At 48.6% G+C, this 14,086-nt stretch overlaps 1 protein-coding gene across 4 annotated transcripts in view; it reads left to right on the forward strand.

Annotated features, from left to right (window-relative positions):
* Positions 1–14,086, forward strand: part of HIRA (histone cell cycle regulator) — a 391,587-nt gene that overhangs the window by 117,309 nt on the left and 260,192 nt on the right. For all 4 annotated transcript variants that reach the window (XM_069215325.1, XM_069215322.1, XM_069215324.1 and 1 more), the window contains exon 13: positions 10,992–11,077. In XM_069215325.1, coding sequence (XP_069071426.1) covers positions 10,992–11,077 — 86 coding nt within the window. The remainder of the gene's footprint in view (positions 1–10,991; positions 11,078–14,086) is intronic.

The following is a 14,086-nucleotide window of genomic DNA, read 5'->3' on the forward strand; positions in this document are numbered from 1 at the left end:
ATATAATTTGCTGATAGATGAGAGACCAGTGCCTTTGTAGTCTCTTTGCCCCTCCAAGTCCTGGCAGTCACCAGGTGTAGGAAGTTGGCTCTGTATGTGCTATTTCAAAGTAAGGAATAGCATGCACAGAGTCCAAGGGTTCCCCTTAGAGGTAAAATAGTGGTAAAAATAGATAATACTAATGCTCTATTTTGTGGTAGTGTGGTCGAGCAGTAGGCTTATCCAAGGAGTAGTGTTAAGCATTTGTTGTACATACACATAGACAATAAATGAGGTACACACACTCAGAGACAAATCCAGCCAATAGGTTTTTATATAGAAAAATATCTTTTCTTAGTTTATTTTAAGAACCACAGGTTCAAATTTAACATGTAATATCTTGTTCGAAAGGTATTGCAGGTAAGTACTTTAGGAACTTCAAATCATCAAAATTGCATGTATACTTTTCAAGTTATTGTCAAATAGCTGTTTCAAAAGTGGACACTTAGTGCAATTTTCACAGTTCCTGGGGGAGGTAAGTTTTTGTTAGTTTTACCAGGTAAGTAGGACACTTACAGGGTTCAGTTCTTGGTCCAAGGTAGCCCACCGTTGGGGGTTCAGAGCAACCCCAAAGTCACCACACCAGCAGCTCAGGGCCGGTCAGGTGCAGAGTTCAAAGTGGTGCCCAAAACACATAGGCTAGAATGGAGAGAAGGGGGTGCCCCGGTTCCGATCTGCTTGCAGGTAAGTACCCGCGTCTTCGGAGGGCAGACCAGAGGGGTTTTGTAGGGCACCGGGGGGGACACAAGTTGACACAGAAATTTCACCCTCAGCAGCGCGGGGGCGGCCGGGTGCAGTGTAGAAACAAGCGTCGGGTTTGTAATGGAAGTCAATGGGAGATCTAGGGATCTCTTCAGCGCTGCAGGCAGGCAAGGGGGGGATTCCTCGGGGAAACCTCCACTTGGGCGAGGGAGAGGGACTCCTGGGGGTCACTCCTCCAGTGAAAGTCCGGTCCTTCAGGTCCTGGGGGCTGCGGGTGCAGGGTCTCTCCCAGGTGTCGGGACTTAGGATTCAAAGAGTTGCGGTCAGGGGAAGCCTCGGGATTCCCTCTGCAGGCGGCGCTGTGGGGGCTCAGGGGGGACAGGCTTTTGTACTCACAGTCTTAGAGTAGTCCTGGGGTCCCTCCTGAGGTGTTGGATCGCCACCAACCGAGTCGGGGTCGCCGGGTGCAGTGTTGCAAGTCTCACGCCTTTTGCGGGGAGCTTGCAGGGTTCTTTAAAGCTGCTGGAAACAAAGTTGCAGCTTTTCTTTGGAGCAGGTCCGCTGTCCTCGGGAGTTTCTTGTCTTTTCGAAGCAGGGGCAGTCCTCAGAGGATGTCGAGGTCGCTGGTCCCTTTGGAAGGCGTCGCTGGAGCAGGATCTTTGGAAGGCAGGAGACAGGCCGGTGAGTTTCTGGAGCCAAGGCAGTTGTCGTCTTCTGGTCTTCCGCTGCAGGGGTTTTCAGCTAGGCAGTCCTTCTTCTTGTAGTTGCAGGAATCTAATTTTCTAGGGTTCAGGGTAGCCCTTAAATACTAAATTTAAGGGCGTGTTTAGGTCTGGGGGGTTAGTAGCCAATGGCTACTAGCCCTGAGGGTGGGTACACCCTCTTTGTGCCTCCTCCCAAGGGGAGGGGGTCACAATCCTAACCCTATTGGGGGAATCCTCCATCTGCAAGATGGAGGATTTCTAAAAGTTAGAGTCACCTCAGCTCAGGACACCTTAGGGGCTGTCCTGACTGGCCAGTGACTCCTCCTTGTTATTCTCATTATTTTCTCCGGCCTTGCCGCCAAAAGTGGGGCCTGGCCGGAGGGGGCGGGCAACTCCACTAGCTGGAGTGTCCTGCTGGGTTGGCACAAAGGAGGTGAGCCTTTGAGGCTCACCGCCAGGTGTGACAATTCCTGCCTGGGAGAGGTGTTAGCATCTCCACCCAGTGCAGGCTTTGTTACTGGCCTCAGAGTGACAAAGGCACTCTCCCCATGGGGCCAGCAACATGTCTCGGTTTGTGGCAGGCTGCTAAAACTAGTCAGCCTACACAGATAGTCGGTTAAGTTTCAGGGGGCACCTCTAAGGTGCCCTCTGTGGTGTATTTTACAATAAAATGTACACTGGCATCAGTGTGCATTTATTGTGCTGAGAAGTTTGATACCAAACTTCCCAGTTTTCAGTGTAGCCATTATGGTGCTGTGGAGTTCGTGTTTGACATACTCCCAGACCATATACTCTTATGGCTACCCTGCACTTACAATGTCTAAGGTTTTATTTAGACACTGTAGGGGTACCATGCTCATGCACTGGTACCCTCACCTATGGTATAGTGCACCCTGCCTTAGGGCTGTAAGGCCTGCTAGAGGGGTGTCTTACCTATACTGCATAGGCAGTGAGAGGCTGGCATGGCACCCTGAGGGGAGTGCCATGTCGACTTACTCGTTTTGTCCTCACTAGCACACACAAGCTGGCAAGCAGTGTGTCTGTGCAGAGTGAGAGGTCTCCAGGGTGGCATAAGACATGCTGCAGCCCTTAGAGACCTTCCTTGGCATCAGGGCCCTTGGTACTAGAAGTACCAGTTACAAGGGACTTATCTGGATGCCAGGGTCTGCCAATTGTGGATACAAAAGTACAGGTTAGGGAAAGAACACTGGTGCTGGGGCCTGGTTAGCAGGCCTCAGCACACTTTCAATTGTAAACATAGCATCAGCAAAGGCAAAAAGTCAGGGGGCAACCATGCCAAGGAGGCATTTCCTTACACAACCCCCCCCCAAACGAAAGAGGATGAGACTAACCTTTCCCAAGAGAGTCTTCATTTTCTAAGTGGAAGAACCTGGAAAGGCCATCTGCATTGGCATGGGCAGTCCCAGGTCTGTGTTCCACTATAAAGTCCATTCCCTGTAGGGAGATGGACCACCTCAACAGTTTAGGATTTTCACCTTTCATTTGCATCAGCCATTTGAGAGGTCTGTGGTCAGTTTGAACTAGGAAGTGAGTCCCAAAGAGGTATGGTCTCAGCTTCTTCAGGGACCAAACCACAGCAAAGGCCTCCCTCTCAATGGCACTCCAACGCTGCTCCCTGGGGAGTAACCTCCTGCTAATGAAAGCAACAGGTTGGTCAAGGCCATCATCATTGGTTTGGGACAAAACTGCCCCTATCCCATGTTCAGAGGCATCAGTCTGCACAATGAACTGCTTAGAATAATCTGGAGCTTTGAGAACTGGTGCTGAGCACATTGCCTGTTTCAGGGTGTCAAAGGCCTGTTGGCATTCCACAGTCCAGTTCACTTTCTTGGGCATTTTCTTGGAGGTGAGTTCAGTGAGGGCTGTCACAATGGATCCATATCCCTTCACAAACCTCCTGTAATACCCAGTCAAGCCAAGGAATGCCCTGACTTGAGTCTGGGTTTTTGGAGCTACCCAGTCCAGAATAGTCTGGATCTTGGGTTGGAGTGGCTGAACTTGGCCTCCACCTACAAGGTGTCCCAAGTAAACCACAGTTCCCTGCCCTATCTGGCATTTGGATGCCTTGATAGAGAGGCCTGCAGATTGCAGAGCCTTCAAAACCTTCCTCAGGTGGACCAGGTGATCCTGCCAGGTGGAGCTAAAGACAGCAATATCATCAAGATAAGCTGTGCTAAAGGACTCCAAGCCAGCAAGGACTTGATTCACCAACCTTTGGAAGGTGGCAGGGGCATTCTTTAAACCAAAGGGCATAACAGTAAACTGATAATGCCCATCAGGTGTGGAGAATGCTGTCTTTTCTTTTGCTCCAGGTGCCATTTTTATTTGCCAGTACCCTGCTGTCAAGTCAAAGGTACTTAGAAATTTGGCAGCACCTAATTTATCAATGAGCTCATCAGCTCTTGGAATTGGATGAGCATCTGTCTTGGTGACAGAATTGAGCCCTCTGTAGTCCACACAAAACCTCATCTCTTTCTTTCCATCTGTGGTGTGAGGTTTGGGGACTAAGACCACTGGGCTAGCCCAGGGGCTGTCAGAGCGCTCAATGACTCCCAATTCCAGCATCTTGTGGACTTCCACCTTGATGCTTTCCTTAACATGGTCAGACTGTCTAAAGATTTTGTTCTTGACAGGCATGCTGTCTCCTGTGTCCACCTCATGGGTACACAGGTGTGTCTGACCAGGGGTTAAGGAGAAGAGTTCAGGAAACTGTTGTAGGACTCTCCTACAATCAGCTTGCTGTTGGCCAGAGAGGGTGTCTGAGTAGATCACTCCATCTACTGTGCCATCTTTTGGGTCTGATGACAGAAGATCAGGGAGAGGTTCACTCTCTGCCTCCTGATCCTCATCTGTTACCATCAACAGATTGACATCAGCCCTGTCGTGGAAGAGCTTAAGGCGGTTTACATGGATCACCCTCTTGGGGCTCCTGCTTGTGCCCAGGTCCACCAAGTAGGTGACCTGACTCTTCCTCTCTAGTACTGGGTAAGGGCCACTCCATTTGTCCTGGAGTGCCCTGGGAGCCACAGGCTCCAGAACCCAGACTTTCTGCCCTGGTTGGAACTCAACCAGTGCAGCCTTTTGGTCATACCAAAACTTCTGGAGCTGTTGGCTGGCCTCAAGGTTTTTGGTTGCCTTTTCCATGTACTCTGCCATTCTAGAGCGAAGGCCAAGTACATAGTCCACTATGTCCTGTTTAGGCTCATGGAGAGGTCTCTCCCAGCCTTCTTTAACAAGGGCAAGTGGTCCCCTTACAGGATGACCAAACAGAAGTTCAAAGGGTGAGAACCCTACTCCCTTCTGTGGTACCTCCCTGTAAGCGAAAAGCAGACATGGCAGGAGGACATCCCATCTCCTTTTGAGTTTTTCTGGGAGCCCCATGATCATGCCTTTTAATGTCTTGTTGAATCTCTCAACCAAGCCATTAGTTTGTGGATGGTATGGTGTAGTGAATTTATAAGTCACTCCACACTCATTCCACATGTGCTTTAGGTATGCTGACATGAAGTTGGTACCTCTGTCAGACACCACCTCCTTAGGGAAACCCACTCTGGTAAAGATACCAATGAGGGCCTTGGCTACTGCAGGGGCAGTAGTCGACCTAAGGGGAATAGCTTCAGGATACCTGGTAGCATGATCCACTACTACCAGGATATACATATTTCCTGAGGCTGTGGGAGGTTCCAGTGGACCAACTATGTCCACACCCACTCTTTCAAAGGGCACCCCCACCACTGGAAGTGGAATGAGGGGGGCCTTTGGATGCCCACCTGTCTTACCACTGGCTTGACAGGTGGGGCAGGAGAGGCAAAACTCCTTAACCATGTTGGACATATTGGGCCAGTAGAAGTGGTTGACTAACCTCTCCCACGTCTTGGTTTGTCCCAAATGTCCAGCAAGGGGAATGTCATGGGCCAATGTTAGGATGAACTCTCTGAACAGCTGAGGCACTACCACTCTCCTAGTGGCACCAGGTTTGGGGTCTCTGGCCTCAGTGTACAGGAGCCCATCTTCCCAATAGACCCTATGTGTTCCATTTTTCTTGCCTTTGGACTCTTCAGCAGCTTGCTGCCTAAGGCCTTCAAGAGAGGGACAGGTTTCTTGTCCCTTACACAGCTCTTCCCTTGAGGGTCCCCCTGGGCCTAAGAGCTCAACCTGGTAAGGTTCAAGCTCCAAAGGCTCAGTTCCCTCAGAGGGCAGAACATCTTCCTGAGAAGAGAGGTTCCCTTTCTTTTGCTGTGTTGCAGTTGGTTTCCCAACTGACTTTCCTTTCCTCTTGGTAGGCTGGGCCATTCTTCCAGACTCCAGCTCTACTTGTTCACCCTGTGCCTTGCATTGTGCTCTTGTTTTCACACACACCAGTTCAGGGATACCCAGCATTGCTGCATGGGTTTTTAGTTCTACCTCAGCCCATGCTGAGGACTCCAGGTCATTTCCAAGCAGACAGTCCACTGGGATATTTGAGGAGACCACCACCTGTTTCAGGCCATTGACCCCTCCCCATTCTAAAGTAACCATTGCCATGGGATGTACTTTTCTCTGATTGTCAGCGTTGGTGACTGTGTAAGTTTTTCCAGTCAGGTATTGGCCAGGGGAAACCAGTTTCTCTGTCACCATGGTGACACTGGCACCTGTATCCCTCAGGCCCTCTATTCTAGTCCCATTAATTAAGAGTTGCTGTCTGTATTTTTGCATGTTAGGCGGCCAGACAGCTAGTGTGGCTAAATCCACCCCACCCTCAGAAACTAGAGTAGCTTCAGTGTGGACCCTGATTTGCTCTGGGCACACTGTTGATCCCACTTGGAGACTAGCCATACCAGTGTTACCTGGATGGGAGTTTGGAGTGGAACCTTTCTTGGGACAGGCCTTGTCTCCAGTTTGGTGTCCATGCTGTTTACAGCTATGACACCAGGCCTTTTTGGGATCAAAGTTTTTACCCTTGTACCCATTGTTTTGTGAAGAGGCTCTGGGCCCACCCTCCTGTGCAGGTTTTTGGGGGCCTGTAGAAGACTCTTTACTATTTTTAGTTTTGGTTGTCTCATCACCCTTCTGCTGGGGAGTCTTTGTGACCCCTTTCTTTTGGTCACCCCCTGTTGAAGTCTTGGACACCCTTGTCTTGACCCAATGGTCCGCCTTCTTTCCCAATTCTTGGGGAGAAATTGGTCCTAGGTCTACCAGATGCTGATGCAGTTTATCATTGAAACAATTACTTAACAGGTGTTCTTTCACAAATAAATTGTACAGCCCATCATAATTACTTACACCACTGCCTTGAATCCAACCATCTAGTGTTTTCACTGAGTAGTCAACAAAGTCAACCCAGGTCTGGCTCGAGGATTTTTGAGCCCCCCTGAACCTAATCCTGTACTCCTCAGTGGAGAATCCAAAGCCCTCAATCAGGGTACCCTTCATGAGGTCATAAGATTCTGCATCTTTTCCAGAGAGTGTGAGGAGTCTATCCCTACACTTTCCAGTGAACATTTCCCAAAGGAGAGCACCCCAGTGAGATCTGTTCACTTTTCTGGTTACACAAGCCCTCTCAAAAGCTGTGAACCATTTGGTGATGTCATCACCATCTTCATATTTAGTTACAATCCCTTTGGGGATTTTCAACATGTCAGGAGAATCTCTGACCCTATTTATGTTGCTGCCACCATTGATGGGTCCTAGGCCCATCTCTTGTCTTTCCCTCTCTATGGCTAGGATCTGTCTTTCCAAAGCCAATCTTTTGGCCATCCTGGCTAACTGGATGTCCTCTTCACTGGGGTTATCCTCAGTGATTTCAGAGTTGTTGGTCCCTCCTGTGAGGGAACCAGCATCTCTGACTATTATTTGTGGAGTCAGGGCTTGAGAAGCCCTGCTCTCCCTAAGTAGGACTGGTAGGGGGGAATTGTCCTCCAAGTCACTATCCTCTTCCTCTGAGTTGCCACCCTCAGAGGGGTTGGCCTTTTCAAACTCTGCCAAAAGCTCCTGGAGCTGTATTTTGGTAGGTTTGGGGCCCATTGTTATTTTCTTTAGTTTACAGAGTGACCTTAGCTCTCTCATCTGTAGATGGAGGTAAGGTGTGGTGTCGAGTTCCACCACATTCACATCTGTGCTAGACATTTTGCTTCTAAAAGTTGGGATACTTTTTAAGAATCTACAACTAGTTCTAGGTTCTAATTCAAACTTTTACAAACTTTTAAACTCTAAAAGAAATGCTAAACAGGATCTAACACAAGGCCCTAGCAGGTCTTTTAAGAATTTAGAAAACTTTTCAAATTGCAAAAATCAATTTCTAATGACAATTTTGGAATTTGTCGTGTGATCAGGTATTGGCTGAGTAGTCCAGCAAATGCAAAGTCTTGTACCCCACCGCTGATCCACCAATGTAGGAAGTTGGCTCTGTATGTGCTATTTCAAAGTAAGGAATAGCATGCACAGAGTCCAAGGGTTCCCCTTAGAGGTAAAATAGTGGTAAAAATAGATAATACTAATGCTCTATTTTGTGGTAGTGTGGTCGAGCAGTAGGCTTATCCAAGGAGTAGTGTTAAGCATTTGTTGTACATACACATAGACAATAAATGAGGTACACACACTCAGAGACAAATCCAGCCAATAGGTTTTTATATAGAAAAATATCTTTTCTTAGTTTATTTTAAGAACCACAGGTTCAAATTTAACATGTAATATCTTGTTCGAAAGGTATTGCAGGTAAGTACTTTAGGAACTTCAAATCATCAAAATTGCATGTATACTTTTCAAGTTATTGTCAAATAGCTGTTTCAAAAGTGGACACTTAGTGCAATTTTCACAGTTCCTGGGGGAGGTAAGTTTTTGTTAGTTTTACCAGGTAAGTAGGACACTTACAGGGTTCAGTTCTTGGTCCAAGGTAGCCCACCGTTGGGGGTTCAGAGCAACCCCAAAGTCACCACACCAGCAGCTCAGGGCCGGTCAGGTGCAGAGTTCAAAGTGGTGCCCAAAACACATAGGCTAGAATGGAGAGAAGGGGGTGCCCCGGTTCCGATCTGCTTGCAGGTAAGTACCCGCGTCTTCGGAGGGCAGACCAGAGGGGTTTTGTAGGGCACCGGGGGGGACACAAGTTGACACAGAAATTTCACCCTCAGCAGCGCGGGGGCGGCCGGGTGCAGTGTAGAAACAAGCGTCGGGTTTGTAATGGAAGTCAATGGGAGATCTAGGGATCTCTTCAGCGCTGCAGGCAGGCAAGGGGGGGATTCCTCGGGGAAACCTCCACTTGGGCGAGGGAGAGGGACTCCTGGGGGTCACTCCTCCAGTGAAAGTCCGGTCCTTCAGGTCCTGGGGGCTGCGGGTGCAGGGTCTCTCCCAGGTGTCGGGACTTAGGATTCAAAGAGTTGCGGTCAGGGGAAGCCTCGGGATTCCCTCTGCAGGCGGCGCTGTGGGGGCTCAGGGGGGACAGGCTTTTGTACTCACAGTCTTAGAGTAGTCCTGGGGTCCCTCCTGAGGTGTTGGATCGCCACCAACCGAGTCGGGGTCGCCGGGTGCAGTGTTGCAAGTCTCACGCCTTTTGCGGGGAGCTTGCAGGGTTCTTTAAAGCTGCTGGAAACAAAGTTGCAGCTTTTCTTTGGAGCAGGTCCGCTGTCCTCGGGAGTTTCTTGTCTTTTCGAAGCAGGGGCAGTCCTCAGAGGATGTCGAGGTCGCTGGTCCCTTTGGAAGGCGTCGCTGGAGCAGGATCTTTGGAAGGCAGGAGACAGGCCGGTGAGTTTCTGGAGCCAAGGCAGTTGTCGTCTTCTGGTCTTCCGCTGCAGGGGTTTTCAGCTAGGCAGTCCTTCTTCTTGTAGTTGCAGGAATCTAATTTTCTAGGGTTCAGGGTAGCCCTTAAATACTAAATTTAAGGGCGTGTTTAGGTCTGGGGGGTTAGTAGCCAATGGCTACTAGCCCTGAGGGTGGGTACACCCTCTTTGTGCCTCCTCCCAAGGGGAGGGGGTCACAATCCTAACCCTATTGGGGGAATCCTCCATCTGCAAGATGGAGGATTTCTAAAAGTTAGAGTCACCTCAGCTCAGGACACCTTAGGGGCTGTCCTGACTGGCCAGTGACTCCTCCTTGTTATTCTCATTATTTTCTCCGGCCTTGCCGCCAAAAGTGGGGCCTGGCCGGAGGGGGCGGGCAACTCCACTAGCTGGAGTGTCCTGCTGGGTTGGCACAAAGGAGGTGAGCCTTTGAGGCTCACCGCCAGGTGTGACAATTCCTGCCTGGGAGAGGTGTTAGCATCTCCACCCAGTGCAGGCTTTGTTACTGGCCTCAGAGTGACAAAGGCACTCTCCCCATGGGGCCAGCAACATGTCTCGGTTTGTGGCAGGCTGCTAAAACTAGTCAGCCTACACAGATAGTCGGTTAAGTTTCAGGGGGCACCTCTAAGGTGCCCTCTGTGGTGTATTTTACAATAAAATGTACACTGGCATCAGTGTGCATTTATTGTGCTGAGAAGTTTGATACCAAACTTCCCAGTTTTCAGTGTAGCCATTATGGTGCTGTGGAGTTCGTGTTTGACATACTCCCAGACCATATACTCTTATGGCTACCCTGCACTTACAATGTCTAAGGTTTTATTTAGACACTGTAGGGGTACCATGCTCATGCACTGGTACCCTCACCTATGGTATAGTGCACCCTGCCTTAGGGCTGTAAGGCCTGCTAGAGGGGTGTCTTACCTATACTGCATAGGCAGTGAGAGGCTGGCATGGCACCCTGAGGGGAGTGCCATGTCGACTTACTCGTTTTGTCCTCACTAGCACACACAAGCTGGCAAGCAGTGTGTCTGTGCAGAGTGAGAGGTCTCCAGGGTGGCATAAGACATGCTGCAGCCCTTAGAGACCTTCCTTGGCATCAGGGCCCTTGGTACTAGAAGTACCAGTTACAAGGGACTTATCTGGATGCCAGGGTCTGCCAATTGTGGATACAAAAGTACAGGTTAGGGAAAGAACACTGGTGCTGGGGCCTGGTTAGCAGGCCTCAGCACACTTTCAATTGTAAACATAGCATCAGCAAAGGCAAAAAGTCAGGGGGCAACCATGCCAAGGAGGCATTTCCTTACACCAGGGCTCACATTCATACTGTCCTCTGGCATTCTGTCTGTTTCCATCGTGACAAAGTGCAGAGTAAATTTTCCTCTTGCGCTTGTGAGTGAGTTTAGTGTTGGAAAGGTGATTATTTCCTGCAGTAGTAGCGGGCTCTTTCTATGTAGGTAGTAAATTGGAACAGTATAGGCCCTGACAGCATGAACTTCCCTGATGTTGCATTGCAGGGGTGATTAACTCTAGCCACGTAGGCAATAGCATCTTACTGCTTTAGCCATCTTCAAGGGCTGCCAACATGGTTGTCATTTAATGTCAACTAATGAGACACTGGACCTTTCAGTACGCCATAAACCTATAAACTGACATTAAACACCAGTTTATAAAAAACGAAAACCTGGACGTTAATACTTCCTTGCATCACAGCTGTATACACTGTGCAACAAATCAGTCTGTTCTTCTGTAGGCTGTAACGTTTTCTTCCTTGCAGAACCTTCTGAAAAAGCAGGTGGAGACGAGAACGCCCGATGGTCGGAGAAGAATCACCCCTCTCTGCATTGCTCAGCTTGACACTGGGTAAGCTGGCAAATTCTGGTGCTGCTTCATATCAGCCTGAACCCCAGTGTCCAAACACAATCACTTTGCAGAAAGAATCTGTTGTAGAGTTGCATGCTGTATCTTTTCATTGTAGGGTGTAGATTTAAAATAAGTGTAGATGCAGGAGTTGTACCTAGGTCAGCCGGAGAGCATGGTTTAAGCACTTTAATTTATTTTCCCCTAAATGAACAAGGTTCAAATAACGCATTTAATCCTGCACATTCAGATCTTTTACAAAAGTAAAATATTTGAACGCCCATGCACCCTCTTTTGGTACCCATGGTAATTCAGTCAGCCTGTGATGGCAAATAACTTGAAGCCCATATGGGAAAGACTGCTAACATTGACCTGCTAAGTTAAGTGCCAGTTAGCTTAGTTTCTTGGCTGCATCCTAAGTCCTAGTTTTCGGGCAAACCTCTGAGTGAGTCATCTTAAATTTAAAATCTATATGACTGACAAAATGGCAGAATTACAAGGTGGTACTTGGACATTTTATCTCATTGTTCTCCCTGTGTTGTCTTGGCCGGGTCTTATATGTGAGGGCGTGAGATCCGGCAGTGGACGTCTGGTGGCTGGTATTGAAGAAAGCATTTAATTGAGTGTGAGTACTGGATTAAAGGAGAAGGCCAAATCTCATCACCCAAGTAAGCCACGCCAAAGGTGTTGGTATGCCAAGTCCTGCAACCTCCCATCCCCCAAAAAACAAGACACAATCTTCCAGTAGGTCTTAATCTGCCAAAAGAAGGAGGTTAATCCCTGCAGCGATGGTAACTGTACTTGTTCATATTAGACAAACATCATATCTCAACCACCTTTGGGAACCGAGCATGAGAAATGGACAATAACAACTGCATCATACCACCACCCAGGAACACTGAAAACAAGACACTGGCCGATTTAGACTTGTTCGATATGACCACACACAGAAACTGAGGAGGATAAATTTGTGGAATGAGACCTGCACTATTCACGTACCAAGAAGAAACAAGATAGGTTGTGACATAAGAATCAGGCTGTCTCCACCCATATGAACCAAGGATGCATAAGTGCCTGAAGGAAATCTGCACACTTTCACCACCCATGAACACCAGAGGAAACAGTGACAGAATAAAGGCTCCATAATCTCACCACCCAGAGCAACTAATGCAGAGACACAATGAGAACTGCAGCATCTCACCACCCACAGGAACAGAGGCAGCAAGGGGGTTAGAATGAGAACTGCCCCATCTCACAACACACAGGAACTGACAAGGATCATTGACCATGTGAACTGCACCATCTCGCGATCCGCAGGAACCGATAAGGGAATAGTGACACAATAAGAAGTGCACCATCTTGCGATCCCCAGGAAATGAAAAGGAAACAGTATGAGAACTGCACCATCTTACCACCCACAGAAGGAAACCGTGACAGAGTGTAATAAGAATTACACCATTTTGCCTCCCACAGGAACTGAGGATGTGGTATTGAGAGATTATGAACTGCATTATCTTATTACGCATGAGAATCAGAGAGAAAGAAGCAATAGACTGTGATTTGCTTCATCTCACTACTCACAGGAACCGATGAGGAGTCAGTGAGAGAATGAGATCTGCTTTAATATGGAGAGCCACCTATGATTGAACTCTTTTTTTGCATTAATTGGCTGCTAACACTTTTTAAATGTAAATTCTATATTCCTCCGGGCTTGATGTGCATTCATGGGTGAATACCTCTGGTCTCTGAAACTCTGATTCAGACTTGCACAAGCACGCTTCTCATCTGCATTTGTGTCTCCCTTGGTTTGTCCTATTGGTTCTTATAAAACTCATTATTCTACAGTACAGTTGAATATATTTTGGAGTTAAAACATGATTCTCCGACTTGTCATATTTGTTTCAATATTTATCAAGGCTCAGTGATTCAAATGTATTATTGGTTCCTCTGTCTTCCGTTTGGGAGAAGCAGAAATATTTACAGAGAGAAGATGGTTAACCCAATGAAATTACTAAAGTGGTTGTGAGAAATTGACCCTCTGATTAGATTTTCTCACGCTCAAACTGCAGTTGGGGTGAGGGGGGGGGCAATTCATGAATTTACATCTTCACAAATGGACAAATAGGGAAACCAGTTGATAAAGGAGTGTTCGATGGCATCTGTCGCTGTAGATACACATGGTATGCATGAGCTCGCCATCTGGTGTTGGGTCGGAGTGTTACAAGTTGTTTTTCTTCGAAGAAGTGTTTTCGAGTCACGGGACCGAGTGACTCCACCTTCTGTGCTCATTGCGCATGGGCGTCGACTCCATCTTCGATTGTTTTCTTTCCGCCATCGGGTTCGGACGTGTTCCTGTCGCTCCGAGTTTCGGAACGGAAAGATAGCTGAAGACGGAAGATTTTCGACGGTATCGTTGCGATCCGGTTAGAGATAGACACATACGACGACGCGTTGAACATCGAAGCGCTTCGGTGCCCTTCGGGGTAGATTTCGGCACCCCGTCGGGGCCTAGTCGGCCCGACCGCGTGGAGGACAACGCCGATGGATCGGACCCCGTTTCGATTCTGCCCCGAATGCCACAACAAATATCCTTATACGGACCTACACTCGGTCTGTAATCTGTGCCTGTCACCCGAGCACAGCGAAGAATCCTGTGAGGCCTGTCGGGCGTTCCGGTCCCGAAAAACTCTGCGCGACCGTCGAGCGAGAAGACTGCAGATGGCGTCCACGCCAAAAGAGCGTCGACAGTTCGAGACAGAAGAGGAACAGGAGGAATCCTTTTCCATCCAGGATTCAGACTCCGACGAGCTACACTCTACAAGAACTGTGAGTAAGACGTCGAGATCAAACCTTAAAAAAGGAAAGAAGGCCCAGGGGACGCCACTGCCAACCGGCCATGGCTCCACCCAAATTCTCGGTGACCAACAATCGGCACCGAAAAAGGCCCATTCAGTGTCGAGATCGTCCGACTCCGGTCGAGACACCGGCACGCAGCCTCCTCGGGACCGAGAG

Source organism: Pleurodeles waltl, chromosome 11, assembly GCF_031143425.1.
Source record: "Pleurodeles waltl isolate 20211129_DDA chromosome 11, aPleWal1.hap1.20221129, whole genome shotgun sequence".
NCBI classification, from domain to species: domain Eukaryota; kingdom Metazoa; phylum Chordata; class Amphibia; order Caudata; family Salamandridae; genus Pleurodeles; species Pleurodeles waltl.